General features: G+C 38.5%; 5 protein-coding genes across 6 annotated transcripts; 3 read left to right on the forward strand and 2 right to left on the reverse strand.

Moving 5' to 3' along the window:
* Positions 1-251: 251 nt before the first annotated feature.
* On the reverse strand, positions 252-6859 carry LOC111497670 (NAC domain-containing protein 83-like). The gene is made up of 4 exons (XM_023148541.1): positions 6554-6859; positions 6123-6409; positions 5385-5846; positions 252-386 (listed from the first exon to the last, which is right to left on the reverse strand). Exons 1-3 carry the CDS (start codon positions 6732-6734, stop codon positions 5550-5552), a joined length of 765 nt encoding a protein of 254 aa, XP_023004309.1. The 5' UTR covers positions 6735-6859; the 3' UTR covers positions 252-386; positions 5385-5549.
* A 1022-nt stretch (positions 6860-7881) lies between these two features.
* LOC111497668 (bidirectional sugar transporter N3-like) lies at positions 7882-9970 on the forward strand. Its single transcript, XM_023148538.1, has 7 exons — positions 7882-7953; positions 8073-8249; positions 8373-8409; positions 8522-8732; positions 8814-8975; positions 9299-9418; positions 9504-9970. The coding sequence occupies exons 2-7, from the start codon at positions 8198-8200 to the stop codon at positions 9753-9755; spliced, it is 834 nt and encodes a 277-aa protein (XP_023004306.1). The 5' UTR covers positions 7882-7953; positions 8073-8197; the 3' UTR covers positions 9756-9970.
* Positions 9971-10075: 105 nt separating this feature from the next.
* LOC111497667 (serine/threonine-protein kinase PBS1-like) lies at positions 10076-14476 on the reverse strand. 2 transcript variants are annotated; one of them, XR_002720647.1, is made up of 6 exons: positions 14130-14476; positions 13382-13587; positions 12954-13143; positions 11166-11557; positions 10393-11071; positions 10076-10283 (listed from the first exon to the last, which is right to left on the reverse strand). XR_002720647.1 is itself a non-coding variant. In XM_023148537.1 (5 exons), the coding sequence occupies exons 1-5, from the start codon at positions 14248-14250 to the stop codon at positions 10580-10582; spliced, it is 1401 nt and encodes a 466-aa protein (XP_023004305.1). In that variant the 5' UTR covers positions 14251-14476; the 3' UTR covers positions 10076-10579. The 2 variants fall into 2 exon arrangements, 1 of the variants encoding a protein (XP_023004305.1); XM_023148537.1 differs by having other exon boundaries at positions 10076-11071.
* A 2311-nt stretch (positions 14477-16787) lies between these two features.
* LOC111497671 (glutaredoxin-C1-like) lies at positions 16788-17694 on the forward strand. The gene has a single exon (XM_023148542.1). It carries the CDS (start codon positions 17113-17115, stop codon positions 17491-17493), a length of 381 nt encoding a protein of 126 aa, XP_023004310.1. The 5' UTR covers positions 16788-17112; the 3' UTR covers positions 17494-17694.
* A 2396-nt stretch (positions 17695-20090) lies between these two features.
* Positions 20091-20630, forward strand: LOC111498073 (auxin-responsive protein SAUR36-like). Its single transcript, XM_023149127.1, has one exon. It carries the CDS (start codon positions 20091-20093, stop codon positions 20628-20630), a length of 540 nt encoding a protein of 179 aa, XP_023004895.1.
* Positions 20631-21603: the final 973 nt, after the last annotated feature.

The following is a 21603-nucleotide window of genomic DNA, read 5'->3' on the forward strand; positions in this document are numbered from 1 at the left end:
AGTTTCTGTTTGCCTTTCCTACAAAGAAAAAGGAACTTCCCAATCGGATCACATTCTTCCTCTTGTTTCTTTCTTTATTTCTTTTTTTATTTCCTTCCAAAAATTAAAAAAAAAAAAAAAGAAAGAGAAAAAGGAAAATTCTTGGACAAAGCTAATGTCGCATTTATACTCCTCCTTTTCCTCTAACCCTTTCCACTTTTCCCTCCCCCCCCCCCNNNNAAAAAAAGAAAACTAAGCCACACCTGCATGGGTTGCACTATAATGGAGAGTTTAAAGTTATTAAGCAAAAGAGGCAGAGTATTATTTGGTAGCCTAACAAGTAACCCAGTTAATTACCAAACGACTTCGAAATTTGGATTTCATTTCTTCTCTGTGTAAACTAACACCTGTTGAACACAACTCACTGTGGGAAACACTCGCTCTCTTTATTAAGACCAATCGAGAAGAGAATACAAGACACTCTGTAGAATACTTCTGCTTTTTATTGTTTTTAGATTTCTTGGATGAATAACCTAGGTAGGGTGGGGGTATTTATACTAAGAGTAAACAATCTATATTTAACCAATCTAAATCTAGACCTAACCGATTTGAATCTAGACCTAACAAATTGAATCTTTCTCCTAAAATATCTACATCTCTTTCTCCTAAAATCTCTACTAAAATAAATATACTGGGCTCGTACAATTAGGCTTGACTCTATTGGGCTAGTACAATTATTGGGCTTGACTCTATTGGGCTAGTGATGATATTTCAACACTCCCCCTCAGCACTAGTCCTCATTCGCTGCATCATGTTGAGCTGACAGCGAAAGCTCTCATGTTTGCTAGTATTCAACCCTTTTGTAAACAAGTCTGCCACTTGGTCATCTGTCTTGATCTGCTGCATCTCAATTTCTTCCTTTAGGACCTTCTCTCTAATGAAATGGTAGTGCACCTCCACATGCTTTGTTCTAGCATGAAACACTGGATTTTCTGCAAGGCGAATCGCAGATTGGTTGTCGCAAAGAAGTGATATTGGATAGTCAATTTTCTGGTGCAAATCTTCCATCAAGAGTTTTAGCCATGTACTTTCCTGGGCTGCTCCAGCCGCTGCTCTATACTCTGCTTCTGTAGTTGATAATGATACTGTTGGTTGTCTCTTGCTACACCAAGAAATTGTTCCCGAACCAAACTTGAACACATACCCAGTGGTTGACCTCCGAGTATCGTGGTCTCCTGCATAGTCAGCATCACAGTATCCAACTAGCTTGCAGTCTTTGCTTCTTTTGTACAAAAGACCATAGTCGATTGTACCTTTGATATATCTCAAGATCCGTCGAGCTGCATCCAGATGAGGCTTCTTTGGACTTTGCATGTATCGACTCATAACCCCAACTGCATACGAGATATCAGGTCGAGTTAAAGTTAGGTAGATAAGACTACCTACTAGTTGTCGGTACGTTGTTTCATCGTTCAACTCTTTGCCTTCATGTGCACAAATCTTGGCATTTATCTCCATCGGTGTTGAAACTTGCTTGCACTCTAACATGTTGAACTTCTGAAGCATGTCTCTGGTATACTTTTGTTGGCAGAGAAACAGTCCTTCATCTGTGCGATCAACTTCTAGGCCTAAGAAGTGTTTAAGCTCTCCTAGCTCTTTCATCTGAAAGCGTATTGATAAATTTTCTCTTGTTTGATAAATTTCTCTTTCATCGTCCCCGGTGATAATCAAATCGTCCACGTAGACCAACACAATTGTCAAATTTCCTTCTCTTTCTTTGATGAATAGGCTTGAGTCTGCATGCGCAACTGAATAACCACTTTGGGTAAGAAATTCAGCAATCTTACCATACCAAGCTCTCGGTGCTTGTTTCAGTCCATAAAGAGCTTTTCTAAGCTTGCATACATAATTAGGATTAGCTGCACTCTCAAATCCCTTTGGTTGGTTCATATAAATCTCCCTGTCTAGCTCTCCGTGCAAGAAGGCATTCTTCACATCCATTTGCCACAGTTTCCAATCTTTACTTGCTGCGAGTGCTAGCAGAACTCGTACGGTAGTAATCTTTGCCACTGGACTGAATGTTTCATCATAATCTAGTCCATATTGTTGAGAAAATCCTCGAGCCACGAGTCGAGCCTTGTATCTCTCGATTGATCCATCCGGTCGACGCTTTATTTTATAGACCCACTTGCAAGAGACGGGTTTGATATCTCCTAGTCTTGGCACTAGTTCCCAAGTTTGATTATGCTCCAAGGCTATAATTTCTTCCTCCATCGCTTTCTGCCAAACCGAGTTTTGTGATGCTTCTTCATATGTCTCTGGTTCGTAAACTCTATCTTCTACAATAGCTGCATTTGCATACTTAGGATTTGGCCTTCGGATTCTATTTGATCGCCTAAGTTGTTGATGTGTTGTTTCATTTTTATCAGATTCGCTTGATTGAGTCACCTCCTGCTTGTCAATATCAATGTCGCTTGGACTTTCAGATGCATCGAAATTTGATTGAATTTGTGTAGTTTGCTCCCCCAGCTTCTGTTGTAGAATTTCTTCAATGTTTGAATCTGATAAGACTTTCTTCTCCGAGGACCACCATGTAGATGCTTCATCAAAAACTACATCTCTTGATGTATAGTATTTTCCACTTGTTGGATCACAGCACCTCCATCCTTTTCTTTGATTGTCGTATCCAACAAATACACACTTGACTGCTTTCTTGTCAAACTTGCTACGTAGATGGTCAGGCACAAATACATAGCAAACACAGCCAAATACTCGGAAGTAACTAATTGTAGGTTTCATATCCCATAGTATCTCAAATGGTGAGACGAACCCTAGCTTTGGTTGAGGAAGCTTGTTGATCACATGGGCAGCAGTTCGCATAGCTTCAGCCCAAAATCTTCCTGGAACGTTCTTTGCGTGTAACATGCTTCGACAGGTTTCTGCAAGGTGTCGATTCTTTCTTTCTGCTACACCATTTTGTTGTGGCGTGTTGGCACATGTAAATTGACGTCGTATCCCACACTCGTGTAAATATTGATCGAACTCATCTGACGTGTATTCTCCGCCATTGTCTGAACGTAGACAACGAATCTTCGCTCCTACTTCTCCTTCGACCATCATCTTGAATTCTTGAAACTTTGAGAACGTGTCAGACTTTTCTTTCATAAAGAAAATCCACACATATCTTGAGTAGTCGTCAATAAATGTCACCATATACCGCATTCCGCTGATCGATGCTTGTTTGACTGGGCCGAACAAATCAGAGTGAACTAACTCTAATGGTTTCTTTGCTTTGAAACTTGACTCTTTGTATGGTAATTGATGAGCTTTACCATACTGACATCCAGCGCAGACAACGTCTGTTTTGACTTCCAGTTGTGGTAGACCTTTGAGCATAGATTTCTCCATAATCAGCTTCAACTTATGGTAGCTAATATGTCCCAATCTTGCATGCCATAGATCTGTCGTCTCATTCTTTCGGGTCTTGTCAACATAGGCAGACTCTGCAGATAGAACGTAGACAGACTCCACTCTTCGTCCTTCTATCGTCGGCTTTCCTATTATCTTAACATCTTGATAAACTTTTACATCTTCTGGCCCAAACAAGACATAGCTTCCTGATGTTGTTAGTTGTGACACTGACAACAAGTTCTTCTTTATACCCGGTACATGATAAACATTATGTAGCGACACTGTATCAGACTTATTGCCAGGCATGATTGTCGTATTGCCGATTTGAGCAATTGATAACTGTGTGTTATTTGCTGTACGTACCATACGACTTCCTTTGTACTCTTTCTTGTCTTGCAATTTTCTCTGATCGCCAGTCATGTGATTTGAACATCCTGAATCAACGATCCAGTCATTCTCATAGTTGATATGGTCTTCCATTGTCGCCATGAGTGCTAGCTCGTCTTCTTCTATGGGACATAGTACCTCTGCATCCCATTCATCTTCTATCTTCTTTTTGGATATTGCCACATTGTTTTCAATGGTCTTTTTCCTGGACCAACAATCTCTAGACATATGGCCCTTTTTCCCGCAGTTATAGCAAATACCACCAAATCTCGTTCTTTGAAAACTCTTGTTGTCGTTCTTCTGAGCTCTCTCAGGTTGTGCAATCCCTTGGTGGCTTCTTCTTTTGTCACCATTGTATCCACGTCTGGTAGACGGCCTATTATTGCTCTGACTTTCACTCGTGTAGAGTGCTTCTTCACCCTTCAACGTGAAGCCTCCCATTTGTTTAGCCATGGCTTCTTGGCTGGCTAACAAATTTTCGAACTCTACCAGTGATGGTTGAGTGGGCCATCCTTGTACAGCAGCAATGAAGCTTCGATATTCTGGTCGCAATCCGTGGATTATAATCCTCTTCATTCGAGATTCTACAATGGCGGACTTTGGGTCTAGTTCAGTAATCTCCCGACAGATCGATTTGACCTTGTGGAAGTACTGAGCAATCGTCATATCACGTTGTGAAATTGACAACAACTCATTCTCCAGAAGTTGTAGTCTCGTATCATTCTTCTTTGAGAACAACATCACGAATGTGTCCCATGCTTCTTTCGGTGTCTTGTCATCCCAAATATGTTCTAACATCTCTTCTCCGATGGTGGTCTTCAAGGCAAACATTGCTTTGCCTGCTTTGATTCTCCATTTGCGCAAGGCGTCGTTAGAATCCTCCTCTGGCGGCGTAGTTTCACACCCGCCAACGATCTCCCAAAGATCCTGTCCTTGTAAATAGGACATCATGCATGTTGCCCACGTGTTGTAGTTGTTGTTGTTGAGTTTCTTAATTCCTCCAACGATTTGGAAATCACTCATCGTGTTGGCCATACCTCAGTAATACCAAACAAGTTCTTTTGACACAAGACTTGCAGAGTCACAGACTTCTCACGACACAAAAGAAACTCACTCACCACTAATCTCAAGAAATCGTTTCTGATGTGGAAGATCAGGCAGAGCTGCAACCACAGAGCATACTAAGGATTCCAAGAGATCAGATAACCTACACTAACCTCGCTCTGATACCAAATGTTGAACACAACTCACTGTGGGAAACACTCGCTCTCTTTATTAAGACCAATCGAGAAGAGAATACAAGACACTCTGTAGAATACTTCTGCTTTTTATTGTTTTTAGATTTCTTGGATGAATAACCTAGGTAGGGTGGGGGTATTTATACTAAGAGTAAACAATCTATATTTAACCAATCTAAATCTAGACCTAACCGATTTGAATCTAGACCTAACAAATTGAATCTTTCTCCTAAAATATCTACATCTCTTTCTCCTAAAATCTCTACTAAAATAAATATACTGGGCTCGTACAATTAGGCTTGACTCTATTGGGCTAGTACAATTATTGGGCTTGACTCTATTGGGCTAGTGATGATATTTCAACAACACCAAGTTAAACGCCGATTCAGTTTCTTTGGTCTCTTTTTGGCTTATGATTTACTGACCACAAACCTCAAAACTACAACGCCTTCTTCCTTTCATGGTTGTTATTCTGACATGGGAAATCAGGCAAAGGAAGGTGTCTGAAGCAAAGATAAAAAGACATGGACTCCTTTAAGATTTTCTCCTGAAGTAAGGGAAGGTGTTGCAGCTGCTGCTTTCTTCATGATCATCCAATTCATTATTTGAAATCTCTGTGAGTCCACTGGAGCCTGAAGATGAAGAAGAAGGAGCCAAATTCAAGTCTGTCTCACCCCTTTCCTTTCTCATGAACTCATAAAACACAGGCTTCCCAATCCTCCTTGCCTTTCTGTTGCTTATTGCATCCTTCTCCTCTTCGCTTTGTTGCCCATTTCTTTTCTTCAGAAATATGCGACACAGAACCCAATTCTCCATTGGAGCCACACAACTCTGCAAAATCAACCAATACAAACCACCGCTTCATTCATTACATAACACCCTTTCCAACACAGCCTATGAAGCACCTTTTCTATTTTATTAAACATATCATACCCCATAACCCATAACTTTTTAAGCTCATTAGTACTTCAACATCATATCAGCATCATTTTAAGCTCAATATAGTGCAGTTTAACATGATATCTGAGCGATGTCCTAACATCCACAGCATGCAGGTAAGGACAACATTTTCATCGAAATGAACAAAGCCCAGAAGTTTTAAATCACCTGAAGGGTGGTTTTTTCCTGTGAGGCATTAAAGCAAACCATTGGTGGAGAAGCGAGACGGTACTCGTGCATAATCCAATCGGTTCTAGACCCATGGGGCGGCTTTCCTCTATAGAAAACCAGAGTTTTCTTCAACCCCACCACTTGGTTTGCCTTCGAAGCTAGAATTTGTTTGTCGATTCCGGTGGCCTTCCAATACCCCGACGCCGCCGCTCTGTTTGATCTGTTCCCATGTGGGTACTTAGCTTCTCTCGTGCTGAAGAAATACCTCTCTTGCTCCATGTTCCCTGGAAAAAAAAAAAAAGAAAAAAAAAAAAAACAAATTCCCATTCAATAATACAAACCTAAACAAAATCCCAAGTCCCAATTTGGGCGAAATTCCGAAAACAGGCGTTTAAGAAATTGGGGGAAATGAAGTGGTTTAAACTAACCAGGCAAATCCCATGGATCAGCCTTGCGAAGGTCGACGTCAGGGATGATTGAGGCCGGTAAAGGGCAGGAAAGAACCTTCCGGTTCAAGTATTGAAGCACAAGCTCTTCATCGGTGGGGTGGAAGCGGAAGCCAGGGGGCAATCGAAGGACGCCATTTTTGATAAAATTAAGCTTCTCCATCGGCGCCCAAGAAGAAGAAGACGAAGAAGAAGAAGAAGAAGAAGCGTGGGAGGGTGTCGAGGAAAGTGAAGGTTGTTTATAGTAATGGGTGCGCTAAGAAGAGAGAAAGGAAATGGGGAAGTGGACGCATGTTTTGGCGTAAACAACACTCAATCTCCCATTTTCTTTTCCTTTCTCTCCTTTTATTATTAATTTTTTAAACCCAAACAACCCATTCCCACCCTTTATTATTATTAAAATTAATTAGGTTATTTTTTGGTAATTAAGGAGGGAAGAAAGAAAGAAAAGAGAATATTTGGTTGAATAGTTGAAGAATGGTTTTAACATATTTGTTGTGTGCCTCCTCTCATCTCGCTCCTTCCTTGCCCTCATTACTTGACCCTCTCCACCACATCTCAAACTAACAGGTTATTGTCATTGTTTTGCTTTTACATTTTCTTCCACACAATTCCAAGTGTTTAAGTTTCTGAAGATCAACTGGAAGCAGAGGTGTTGGGGATGGGTGGGTGGAGCTGTCTCTCTCTCTCTGTCACACATTACTACTACTATTATTCTTATTCTTGTTATTAGGTCAGCCCAAAAGGTTGGAGGTAGGTAGGTAGGTAGATGGGGTATTTGTCCAATCCATTCTCTTTTTCTTTCTTTCTTCTTCTTCTCGTTTCAGTTTTAGGAAGAAATGAAGCCTTTTTGTGTGTGAGAAAGATAAAGAAACAGAAATGGTAGTGTTGGAAGGGTACCCATGTAGAAAACTCTTTTCTTTCTTTCTTTACTCAATCAAATGGGAAAGAAAGGAAGGAAAGATCCGCCCGGCGTGGGCTTTCCCTTATTTGTAGACAAATAAACAAACAAACAATTTTATGCTTTGCTTTGCTTTGCTTTGCTTTGCCTTGCTTGCTTGTGGGATTGGGTTTTAGATGTCAACTTCATGAACCAACATCAACTTACTTGCTTACTTTTCACTCCACCCTATCAGCTCTTAAAGTTGTAGTATTATTAAAACAAGCAATCAAAAACCACTTGTTTACAGTAAATGCAAGGCTGTTTACAATACGCAAATATAACCACTTTTTTTTTTTTTTTTTTTTTTTTTTAGGAGAAGCTGTGNTTTTTTTTTTTTTTTTTTTTTTTTATTAGGAGAAGCTGTGTGTGTGCGTGTGGGAGGCAAGGAAAAGCAAACCAGAGCAAATGAAAGCAAATGGGTCGGGTGCATGATTTTGAGGTCACTTACCTACCAATCCTCCACCTCTGTCTCTTCATTCAATCTCTCTTTCTATATAAACCAAATATCATCATCATCATCATCTTCTTCTTTAAAACAATATCCTCCATCAAACACAGAGAGAGAGGGCTTCGGGTTTGTTGCCCAAACCCACCCTCTGCTTTGTGCTTCACAACAACAACAACAACAACAACAACAACTCAACTCTCCTGTGCTGTTCTTCATTTGCTTAGAGGAAGAGGCAATGGCCCCTTTTCACACTCCCCATCTCTTAGTTTTCACTTTTGGCATTCTTGGTAATCATTCAACCATTCCCTAAAACTATCCTAACCCACAAATATATCATTATTTTAAAATAAACTCTAATAATGCATTAATGGCTTCTCGACCAACTTAACTTAAAACCTTTTCATTTGCAGGTAACATCGTTTCCTTCTTCGTCTACTTGGCTCCTTTGTAAGTCTCTATCTCTCTCTCCCTCTCTCCATATTTCCCTTTCAAATTCTTACTACACAAAATGTGTATATCTAGATGCTGTTCTTTTTTTACAAATTCCATTCTCTCTCAGGCCGACATTCAACAGAATATGGCGAAAGAAGTCGACGGAGGGCTTCCACGCGCTGCCATATTTAGTAGCACTCTTCAGCTCCGCCCTGTGGCTCTTCTACGCCTTCCTCAAAACCAACACTTTCCTTCTCATCACCATCAACTCCTTTGGCTGCGTCATCGAGTTTCTCTACTTCCTCCTCTTTATTCTATTCGCCACCAATCCAATTAGGGTCCGTTTTCATATCCAACTACTTTGCTACCATCTTAAATTGCTGCCTTCTTAACAACTTCTGTGATTTCGATTCTTGTAGATAATGACCATCAGACTGTTTGCTGTGATGAACATGGGGCTGTTTGGGCTCATCCTTCTTGCCATTCACTTCATTCCTAAGCCTTCAAACCGTGTTCAAGTTATGGGCTGGATTTGTGTGACCGTTTCTGTCTCTGTTTTTGCAGCTCCGTTAAGCATTCTGGTCAGCATTTACAGTGTGTTACAAATTAATTTAAACCCTTCCCTCTTGTTTTGGTGTATTCTAAATTTGGGTTTCTTGTTCAGAGTGGAAATTATTGTGTACTCATTTATTTAGTGCTGTGTTGTTTTCAAAACTTTCCCATCATGCTAACATTTCATTTCCAAATCATTAACTAACATTTTGTCTTATATGTAAAACAACACAACTTACTCTCTTATATTATTTTATAATACTAGATATAATTTTGTATCTAGAAATCATAAGAGTTAGAGTTAGAGTCAGGAAGGAATTTGGTCATTATATATCTTTTTCTCATGGTGCAGAGACAAGTCATTCGAACAAAGAGCGTTGAGTACATGCCATTTACACTGTCATTCTTCCTTACATTGAGTGCCATAATGTGGTTTGCTTATGGTGTTTTCTTGAACGACATATGCGTTGCCGTAAGTGTTGTTTGATATCAAATATATATTAATCTAGAACTGAACTGGAAAAGGTATTAACTACGGTTTTGTACTTTCGGGACAGATTCCAAACGTGGTGGGGTTTGTATTGGGGTTGGTTCAGATGGTGGTGTATGCAATTTACAGAAAGGGAAGAATGGAAGAAGAGAAGGTAGGAGAGGAAGTAAAAGGCAGAGCAGTAGTAGCTGAGGTTCATCCTGTGAAGGCCAACGGAAATGACGCACAAAAGGATGTAATGATAATAATAAAGGAGGAACAACTTCATGAAACCGCAATCAGCTGTGACAAAAGCAATATTAATCAATCTCCACTTTAGTTCTACCTTACATCATCATCATCAAACTTTCTGTTGTTGTTGCTGTTGTTGTAATTTCTATACCATTTGGGAGTGGAGTGAAGAAGAAGATGATGATGATGATAACATCAGCAACAGTGGCCCTTTCCTTTTACCTACTACTGCTATAATTGTTACCTTTGCTTCATTTCTTCTCTTATATATCAACTATTAATCACATCCCATTTTCGTCTCTTTTTCTGTGTCCTTGCACGTTCAATTATATAATAATAATATTGTTAAATGATTATGAAATGATTCCACGCTCACCCATCACATCCCCCATTATGAGAAGAAGAGAGTACCAAAATTGGCTGATTCAAATAGTTTTGTGTATCTCTTTGGTTGTACTCTGCAGAGTTGACCATACAGGACATAAGCAAATCAAACAACCCAACCCTCACCTTTTCAATTATTTTTCCTTTTCCTTCATTCTGTCTCTCTTTCTACATTCTCCTCCACCATGCTTGCCTTTACTTCTTCTTCTTCTTCTTCTTCTTCTTCTTCTTCCTCCTCCTCATGTGTAGGGTTAATGGAATTCATAAAACAGGAAAATTTTAACCCAACAAAGTTCAGAAAAAGTACTGACCAAGTCCCCAAGGAACAACCCAACCCCTACATCAATTGCCTTGCTGCTCACCATGACGATATAGAAGCCTGAAAAAGCCCTCCTAACATTCCAAATTATTCATACTTCCCCGACCAACCCAACCAAACATAGTGCAGGAAGGAAGGAAGGAAGGAAGGAAGGAGACAAGGTAACAGACCTGCTATGCCTTGTGCATCTCTTCCTCTAACTCCATTACTTACCCATTCGAACCATCAAAACTGCCTTGTGCGCTCTGTCGCCTTTTTTCTCGCCAATTCTCTCCCCACATCTTCGCCTCAGCCACTGCACGTTCTCTCTCTGAATCCTTATTCAAAATCCTACCAGTCTCCCTTGGGGACTCGTCCTTCCCCGGACCATCCAATGTCCACCTTCGTTCACATGCTCCCCCTTCTTCATTCTTTACTGCAACTTTCTCGTCTCTGTTCCGTCTTTCGTCCCGATCACCAGAACCTTTCTGAGCAGCAGCAGCAGCAGTACCTGAAGGAGAACTTGGATCATAGGATTGATTTGCCAAGTATGAGAGGGCAGTGACCACGTCTCCAATCAGCGGACGGGCTGCAGCCTGTTCTTGGGTACACATGGATGCCACAGCTAGAGCCTGGTACAGACCTCGCATGGGATACCGCCCCTGCAACTGTGGATCAGCCAATTTTGAGAATCTTCTGCGGTCGTTAAAAAATGGGCGTGCCTGCATTGCATAAAACAAGAGTAACTATATTTAGCATGCAACAAAACACTGTTGAACATGCCTAAAAAATCAGTACACATGTCATCAGGCTTACCCATGTGACAAGGTTCTGTTCACCTTGGGGCCGGGTGCTATCAATGGTTCTCCGTCCAGTTATCAACTCTAAGAAGACAACACCAAAACTATAAACATCAGACTTGATGGTCAATTGTCCGGTCATGGCGTACTCGGGAGCACAGTAACCATAAGTTCCCATGACCCTGGTGGAAACATGAGATTTATCTCCAACAGGGCCAAGCTTGGCAAGGCCAAAATCAGAAAGCTTTGGATGGTATCCTTCCTCAAGTAATATATTGGAGGATTTGAAGTCTCTATAAATAACTGGAGGGTTTGCCTTGTCATGCAAGTACTCTAAACCTCTGGCTGCACCAGCAGCTATTTTCATTCTTGTGTTCCAATCTAGGGGTTCCTTATCAGGTGGAATTTCTGGTTAAGAAAATAAAAAACAAAACTAAGTTTATCATCGATCTGGGACGAAGAAGGCTAAAAATATGCATAGTTTTCTTGAGAAGTAAAATAACGTTGGTCATGGAGACAGTTAGAACAAGGGAGAACAAGAAGCTATCCTAAGTCCAAGAAGATTGCAGAATCCCATTGCAATTGGCAGTATAAGGTAAGAAGAATTACAGACATCCTTAGGGGGAGAGAGAGAGAGAGAGCTTTATCAGAAGGTAAACATTTAACAAGGAAGACAGCATGGGTCCAAATTGGTAAGCCCTAAGCTAAGAAGAAAAACATCAAGAACCATTCCTATTGGTTCATTCTTTTTGAGAGGGTAAGGAATGTTACTCTAGTTCTCCCATTTTAGTGCGGTACTTACTACTGCCATCTTTTCTTCTTAGTATTATTTTATCCCATTTTCTATCTACTTTTTTGTAGGTCTCACACCAGACTTCACTCATCAGTAAAAACAACATCCATCGTCATAGTTCTCTACATTTAGATTCTGATTCTAAAGTAAATTCAATAATGACAATTCTAAAAACTTAATCTACTTATTATCATTTCTCGTTTCAATTGACTTTTACTCCACTGCTACCTTATTCCTATTTTTATTAAACAAATGATGTATATACGATCAAGCATGTAACAGTAACAACACTCTTTTCATGGACATTTCTATAAATGCGTCTTATACATAAACTAAACACACATCTCACACATTCTAACATTGTATGATTCCACATAATATGCACATAATTGAAGTAATAGCAGTTACATTGACGATAGGATCAAATAGCAGCCCCTGAGCTTCATTTCAAATTGCAGGTGAATCAGAGTAGACATTCTTACAAATTCATAAGAAGGAATAACTCAAATAAGTAATAACAGGAAACCGTACTTCAACCCAGTAGTCCCCTGGTCTAACTACTAGCACGCTCTTTCATCAGATAGAAGGGTCTAGCTTTAGGGCAATTAGTAATCTAGCTACAATTTGACGTAGGCTGAGAATCCTTGAATTTAAACGGCAATCTTAATTAAAGTGATAGAAGATGTTATTTTCCAAGAATCAACAAAAATCCAGTCTCAACTCGACCCCATTCCAATATTATTTTCCGGACTAAATCCAATCTTAAACTAACAAGCAAAATGGAAAAGTAGTAAGAATCACAAAAGTGCATAGATGAGAGTTTAGACCACACCTAAATTAACATACAACAATGTAGAAAAATAGAAAAAGCATACAAGAATTCGAACCTCTAATAAATTGTAGAGTGTTGGATAAAAATAATTTCTGACAAAATTATTGACACGCACACACACACATATATAGAGAGAGTTCATCATAATTATAGGTTTTCAAGTCAGCAGAAAACTTTACCATGAAGATGATCTTCCAACGATCCCAAAGGCATGAACTCATATACAAGAAGCCGTTGATCCCCATCTGCACAGTAACCAATCAGATTCACCAAATTTGGATGATGTAGAAGGCTAAGCATGAGAACCTCCACTAGAAATTCTCTGTTTCCTTGAAGACCATTCCTATCCAACTGTTTTACAGCAACAATCTGCAACAACACGTATAAATCAGAAATTTGTATTGAAAGGGGACTATTTGGAAATCAAAACTAATTATTTTCATCCCTCCCACTTCACAAAAATCAAGGATAAATGCAAAAGCCAGAAGATCAAATTTTCAGTGGAACTAAAGCTGCCTGTACTTGGTAGGAGAAACAATTTGGTCGTATTGTGTAGACTGATAACCTAAAGGATTAATTTGATGCTTTAAAAACATAGACGCATAACCTGGCCTGAGCTTTCGAGGCGCCCTTTGTATACACGTCCAAATCCTCCTTCCCCAATAAAACACTCAGGTCTAAAATTCTTGGTTGCAATTGCAAGCTCCCGGAAAGTGAATGTTTGAGCAGAAATATTGACAAGAGGCCCATCCTTGGGATTCTGCTGTTCCCTTTTGGAACCACCATTGCCTTTTGATCTAAGTTTGTCTATTCCTGCAAGCAAACATACCATCAGAACAAAGAGCAGTCTTCCTACCCCATTCCATGGTTTAGGGTGAAAGGATTTTGAGGTATTAAAACTCCATAAGGAGAAAATATGATGAAGCCACCAATGCAAAGTGAAAGAATCTAACACTGCAAAACCCTATTAGCTATCATACAAACATGATTGGTGCAGAGTACAAAAATTTGGATGAACACGATTGCCAGATTTAGTCACCTAACAAATAATTGATTGCGACTCTGATCCCTATCTATCTATTACAAACCTATCACTCAGATACATCAGACTACAGAATTCACCATGATTCCTCAAATCAAAAGAACACAAGTGCATCAAAGTTAACAAAATCTGCTGGGGTCCACTGATAGTAGCAGCTCCATATATTTTTCTCCACCAAATCAAAACCATTGATAGACTAACAGGAAGCAAGCAAAGGAACAACAACGAAGAATCGTATAAACTAGATCAAGAACACGCAGATTTTGCAGAGAGACTAGTGAGATCAAAAACGAAGAAGAAGAAAGAAACTAACCAGAAGGCAATTTGGCAATGTTGGGTGGAATCATTGGATGGTGTTGCTTACCATCATCGCTTTCCTTTTCGGGATTCAGCTTCTCCTCTTCCCTCGAATCGAAACAGGGAAAGCAGCCCATATCCTCAAATCAAAAACCCAATCTTCAGAATCCTTCTACTACACCCCAAAAACACAAAAGGAAATGGAAGAATTGATCTCAAAGGCTCCCAGACTCGATCACAAAACTCACAACCCAATCCAATCGAATTGTCACAGAGAAATCACGTCAAGGGTCAGTCCACAGAACCTTCCCCCCGATCGGGTAGGTGAAAAACGAAGAAGGCAGAGAGAGAGAGGGGGGGGGGNGGGGGGGGGGGGGGGGGGGGGGGGGGGGGGGGGGGGGGGGGGGGGGGGGGGGGGGGGGGGGGGGGGGGGGGGGGGGGGAGTAGAAGAACGTGTAGAACTGCGAATACAGGATGTTGAAGAGACGAGGGCGAGGGTGGTAGGCGAATAGGCGAGGTTTCGTGTGAGATAGATTGATTGACTGGGTGTGTACAGTGAAAATGAAAGGGAATTAGGAGAAGAGCCGGCTTTGGTTTGAACTCTAGTCGGCATCGGGCACGCCCATGTAATTACAGCAACCCCATTTATTCAATTAACACAAGCAGAATAAAAAATGAGAGGAAAAAATCCCATCTCAATTCAGAGGTACTGTGCGTGCGTGCGTGTGCGCGCTATGAATGTTTGAATAGTGATCCAATTATGCATCACCCCCCTGAATGGGTTTGATGGGTGGTGGTGTTAGGAGATGGAAAGAGGGTTGAATTGAAGCAGTGATAAAAGAGCGGCGTCAAATGGCGGGACTGGCGGCGGATTCCACATTCAACTGATGTGTTTGTTTGTTTATTGAAAGTTTCACTTTTTCTTTTATTTTTTTTTTACTTGAATTATCTGTTCCTCAATTCTTTTCTTTTTTCGCGTTCTTCTGACGCTGATTTCAAATCCACCAATCGCTACAATGTCCACCATCGCCATCACCATCGCCATCCCCTTCATCTCTCATTTTTCTTTTATTTCCAAGGTAANTATATTTGAGTGATTGATTTTTGTTTGGTGTTCGGAACAAGTGAAGACATTCAGTAGCAGTAATTTTTAATTAAAAAAAAAAAAAAAAAAAAAGGAATCTTTGTAGCTAGATCTATTTATTTCCCCTACATTCTTGCTCTTCTTCTCACTCCCCCTTTTTAACAACTTTTTTCCTTACCTTTTCATTTTTTTGAAAATTCCTTTCTTTGAAACTGTTCATTGTAATGAAGTGCTCTTACCAACAATGCATCAAGTTATGGAACCATTCAAAACTTTTAAGTGACAATTTAAGAAAGATAGAAAAAACCTTAAGTATGCTATGTTCATAAAAAATATATTGGCTAGGTGGCTTAACTATTTGTGACGCCCATCACATCAAATTAGCTAAGTAGGTATATTGTAAGTAAATATTTGTAATTAAACAACGAAGGAAAGGAAAAGGAAAGGGAACGGGAAAAGGAAAAATCCACCGACAATCCACCAATACCCCACTTTCCCACACCTTCTAAGAACCATCCTTTCCCAACTCCCATCGATATACAAAGTTTCTTCTTCTTCTTCTTCTTCTTCTTCCTCTTCTTCTCCTTCCTCTTCTTCTTTCGTTTATTTTTTATTTGAAAAAGGTTGAAGTAAGTATTTAATATAAAAAATAGATTAAATATTACACAAGAGTCCTTCCAAATAGATAACTTTGTTTTGGTTTTAGACCAAAAAAGGGAAGAAAACAAAGTATAAGGCAAGTAAAAATAGAGTATAATGGTGAGACAGGGGAACAAAAAAGGAGAAAGCAGCAGCATTAAAATTAATTAAAATATATTTGGAAATTAAAAGGTATTTTAAAAAGAGTGCAAGTGTGGGGGGAGAGTATAGTATAGTAGAGTACAGTGCAGTATAGGGTTTGATTGGGGCTTCCTCTTCCTGCGCCGGTATTCGGCGCTCCCCTACAAACCTCCTCTCTCTCTCTTTGTCTTCAAGTAAATGTGTAGAAAAGAGAAGTACAATTATGATATATGAGATTGAGTTGAATTAATTGGAGTTGCTATTCCACAATTATACTATCAATTATATGAATTCCGAATGTATGTTCTGTTCTGCTCTATTCTATTATTACATTCCTTTTCTTTCTTTTCCCATTATTTTTCATCCTCCATATAATGTCATGCTTCTTTTCTTAAGTTGAGGAAAATTGATTACAAAGAATAAACAAGTAAGTGGCTGAGAAGGAAATTGTTAGATTAGATGCAACAAAAATCTGAAACACCAAACGATATTGAACACAAAAGGGGAAATGTTAGAAGAAGGGGAGATTCATCTTCACCTTCGTCTTCGTCTTCATCGTCATCTTCATCTTCTGGTTCTGTTGGTGTAATAAAAGCCTCCCTTTTCTTTTTCTGCATGAATGCACAAAAGAAGCCGACATCAAGGACACACACAGCCGTCTTTTACATTTCTCTTTTTCTTTTTTAGTTTTTTTTGTTCTTCTGTATTCTGTAGTGTAGACAACTGAATCCCCTCAGCCGCCTTCAATTCTGACACCCTATTCTAAATTTTCCAAGAAAATTAAAAAGAGAGAGAGAGAGAGAGAGAGAGAGAGAGAGAGAGAGAGTACAGAGTCAGTCATTTTTTGAAAGCAAAACATGAGGAACAGCTTCCTCCCACGCCTCGCGACAACAACAGACAAATTCTTCTTTATTACTACCTTTGCCCCCCCCCCAGTTTCCTATTCTTTTTTAACTTATTTCTAACCTATTCCTTCAACAATAAAACATATATTTCTCCAACAAAACAACCAAGTGCATCCTTTCCAATCTCCCCTATATAAACCCCACATCCCCCAACCACCATTTCCAAATCTCAAAAATTCCCTTTTCCTCACTCGCCACACGCACACAAAACTATAAACAAAAAACAAAAAATGATGCATTACCAGGCAGGGCGTTCATGGGAATACTACATGCCGCCCACTGCAGCCAGAGACCCAGTGGACCGTGTACTCCGGCTTGCGGCGGAGAGCGCGGTGGTGATATTCAGCGTCAGCAGCTGCTGCATGTGCCACGCTCTCAAGCGCCTGCTATGCGGTATGGGAGTGAGCCCAACCGTGTACGAGCTGGACCACGACCCCAGAGGAAAAGAAATTGAAAGGGCTTTAATGAGGCTCGTCGGACCCGCCGCACCGTCGGTGCCGGTCGTCTTTATTGGCGGAAAGCTGGTGGGCTCTATGGACAGAGTTATGGCTTCTCACATCAATGGAACTTTGGTCCCTCTTCTCAAGGAAGCCGGGGCCTTATGGCTTTAGATGTAATTTTATTCTAAATAATGCTCTTTTTTTTTTTTTTTTTTTTTGTTAATCTCTCTTTCTCTAACAAAGTTGAAGTTGTTCTTGTTGGAGCAACTTTTTTTTTTTTCTTTTCTTTTCCCGAGATACAGTTGGGGTTATATGTATCAGATTGATTTTCATGTGTCTCGATTCTGTATAGAGAAATGGAAACTTAATTTAGCTTCATTATATATATAAAANAAAAAAAAAAAAATTGGCCTTTTCCCCCATTTTACTGTTCTGCATCTCATTTTTAAAATTTATGAAAATTATTTATTAAGTCTTAGTGACTAAAATTTTATTATTGAGGTCTGAATGTATCCTTTCGGGGGCTAAATTATTTTTTTTTTTTTCTTGCATTGTAATTCATTTATATTTGTAAGAGTGTTTTAAAATATTACTAAAAACTAAAAGTAGAATTAAAAGCTGAACTATAATAGTGACATATAATAATTTTATGTCCATTACAAACAAGATAAAAGCATGGTGAGGCAAAATAATGTTGTTGTTTCAATTATTTTTGTGTTCCTTTTTTTTAATACTCTTTTCCCCTCTCCCTCTCTACCCTAAACAATTATGCCATGTAATTTGTCTATAAAATCATAATACATAGATCTAATAATTTAGTATGATTAACTCATGCTGTTTTTTTTTTTTTTTTTTTTTTTTTTTTTTTTTTTTTTTTTTTTTTTTTTTTTTTTTTTTTTTTTTTTTTTTTTNATTCCTTCTTCAATATAAAGTCAACTATGGTTCCATCAGTTTCAAACTCTTTCTTTATAAATAATATTTATAATTCTAGGGCATTATGTATTTTACTATAACCATCAAACTTTTTAAATTTTAACTTCCTAAATTTGTTACTACAAACATGTTAAAAGAGTACAGCGGTTAAAAACTTGGTATAATAAAATTCAATTCTTTAAGAATAATTAAAATCCTTTATTGTGGATAATTTCCTAATTTTTTATTTTTTATTTTTTATTTTTTTGTAACAAATCAGGCTTTGATATAATTTGGCTAAAATGCTTCCATATGTCACAATTAACTCTCTCTACTTCTTTGGTCACATACAATCTAACCTGGACTTTTAATGCCACCAAGGGACCAAAACAATTTAAAAAAAAAAATTAAATAATACGCGTTGGACTTTTTAAATGATTTTTTTTTTATTGTTTATTTATATCTCATTATTATGCTCAATGTTTTATCAATTTACTTCTTCTATATTTTTCTATTTTCAAATTGACATTGATGAAACATCTCTCTCTCCCTCTCTCTCACGTCTGTGGAACTTGTCAATGCAAGTTCCAGTGAACTATTGATGACCAATTAATAACCAATTAATTGTCCTTATCCTTATCCTTCATTGAATCTTAATTACTCCAAAAGAAAAAAAAACATTAATTATAAATCAGCAATATTAGTATTTATCTACCTATACTCATCATTTCTTTCATATTTCTCCCAGAATTTCTGTTCTCAATGATATATAAAAATAAAGGGGTTAATATTTTTAGAGTAATTTGGTGACATGATTAGATTAGATTTTTGATTGCCCGTGGCGTCACATCTTCAATATGCAGTGTCATAAGATGACAAAAGACATCTATATTAACGACGACAAAATTAATTAACATTGTTTACAATTTTAAATTTTAGAGGCTATAATAAAAAATAAATAAAAAAAAAAAAACTAGAATCACGTTTCCCCCTTAAACATGTAGCAATCTCACGTAAAAGTCAGATTAAGGGCTATTGTGAAAGCAACTCGACAGAAACACAACTTCAAACTACTTGTTCTTATTAATGGAAAAACTTCCAAAATATTTATTATCTATTTCATGAACATAGGAACCGAATATTCCTTTTTTTTCCCTTAATATCTAGCCACATTCATTGAATTACAAAATAATTATCACATTTTTTTCTCTTAAATTCAAATGCAACCTATCCAAGCCGGAAAAGAAAACTATTTGTTCAAAACCACCTTCATTAAAATATAATAACGCACATAATAAATATTTTTGTAAAGCATCAATCATTTCATTTTATTCCCAATTTGCACCAAGTGACACAGCAGTTGACAACCGAGTGATGTCATATAAAATAATATCAGTAATTTAAATTACAAAATAAAATAGAAAGAAAGAAGGACAAACTGGAAAAAGAAATTGTAAAGATATTCAAATTCCACCTCGGGTTTGCTTTGTATATAAACGTCTTCTTCCTCCCTTCAATTTCACACGCACGCCATTTTCAATCAATCCAAGGAGAACACCGGAGTTTCAATTTTCTCTTCTTTTTCTTCAGAATCTGCAAGCACTTTTCACTATCAGCCTTCTTCCTTCTTCCTTTTTCTGTTTTCCATGAACATCATCGTATTGATTTTTCGTTAATCACGATGCGTAACACAATGAGGCCGCGGGTTAAGATCCTGTTTTATTTGGTCTACGATCGAGGCTAGTTTCCTTCGAAATCGACAACAGCAATTCAATTTCCATTCTATTCATCTTATTGCGTTTTGATTCGGAGGATTTTCATTTAGAGATAAGCTAGCTTATTCATTCGTTCTATCCATGGATTTTAGTAGAGAGAAAGTGAAGAACAAGGGGCTGATCTTCAAAACCTGGGAGCGTTGCAAGTCGTTCGGCCGAGGGAGAAGAACTTCACCGTCCTCCGCCGGAATCAAACGATTCTTAACGAGAAAGACGAAATCGTGGCCACGCCTGGAGGTTATCTCCGGCGGAGAAGACAAGGACGAGGAGGAACGGCGGCGGAGCTTTGGACGGAAGCGGAGAGTGGCACCAGAAGGCTGTTTCACGGTGTACGTCGGAGCGGATAGGCAGAGATTTGTGATCAGAACAGAGTATGCGAATCATCCTCTGTTCCGATCGTTGTTGAAGGAAGCGGAGGCGGAGTACGGATATAACTGCCAGGCGCCGCTGTCGCTGCCGTGTGATGTGGAGAGTTTTTACGGAGTGCTGATGGAAATGGACGACGGTGCTGCCGATGTCCGGTGTGGATGTGGACATCCTACTCCGAAGAGAATTGGATCTTATCATCTTCCGAGTCCTGGTTCTTCTTCGTCTCTCATTGTAAATCAGTTCCACTTCTGATTCTCAACCTCTCTTCCAGGGAATTAAACGTGGTTTTTTTTTTTAATATTTTTTTATGCGTATTTTGTGGGTTTGACTTTTAGGATTTGTGTTGTTTGATGCTGGGGAGTGTGAGGTGGTTATTAGCATAGTGTTTTTCTTTTGTCAGGTCTGTGTTTGAACAATCGAATTGGTTTTAGTGGATGGGTTGCGTTCCTTGTTAGCAAGATCCATATGCAACTTCTTTGAAAGAAAAAACAGGGGTTAATGAAAATTGGAGATGTATCCTCCTCCTATGTTTTCGTTGCTACGTCTTGTTCATGGAGTTGTACGATTGGAGGCCTAATCATACTAAAATAATAAAAAGACAACTATGACTGTGTGTAGATTATGTTGTAAAATAGAAATGGGGGTGGATAGCTTGTATTTTTTTTTAATATAATTTTATTTGTGTTTCTTGTCGTTTTATTTTTATTTTTATTTTCATGTTTTACAAAAAAAGATTATTAGCCCAGATAATAATAATAAAATATAAACTAAATTGTTTAATCAATTTGACTTTCTTTCCATACAATTCCCTTTTCCGGCTCGAAAATTCATGCACCTACTAAATCAATGAACAACAGTATTTATTTTGACATAAACTCTTGATTTTGACACCCAATTTTGTCTTTACCTTATTATTCTCTTTATAGTTAACAATACATTTGTTCTATTTGTTTCAGTAAATAGTTGTATAACCAACGATAAAGCCAAAGATTGCAAATATAATTCTACTTTTTTTTTTTTTTTTTTTTCAAAGGAGTGGTAAATGGTTTAAATTTTGAACAAATATAGTAAAAGATCTTGTAGGTCCGCAATTTTTAGATACGTCTTTGGGTTTGTCTTGTAAGTTTCACAGAAGGGCCGATCCATTGGGCCGCTCAAGCCCACTTACACAACAACTGAACGAAGCCCATGTGTCACTAGCCCAGCTAATAAAAATATAAAATAA

The sequence above is a fragment of the Cucurbita maxima genome, unplaced genomic scaffold (genome assembly GCF_002738345.1).
Source record: "Cucurbita maxima cultivar Rimu unplaced genomic scaffold, Cmax_1.0 Cma_Scf00024, whole genome shotgun sequence".
NCBI lineage: Eukaryota > Viridiplantae > Streptophyta > Magnoliopsida > Cucurbitales > Cucurbitaceae > Cucurbita > Cucurbita maxima.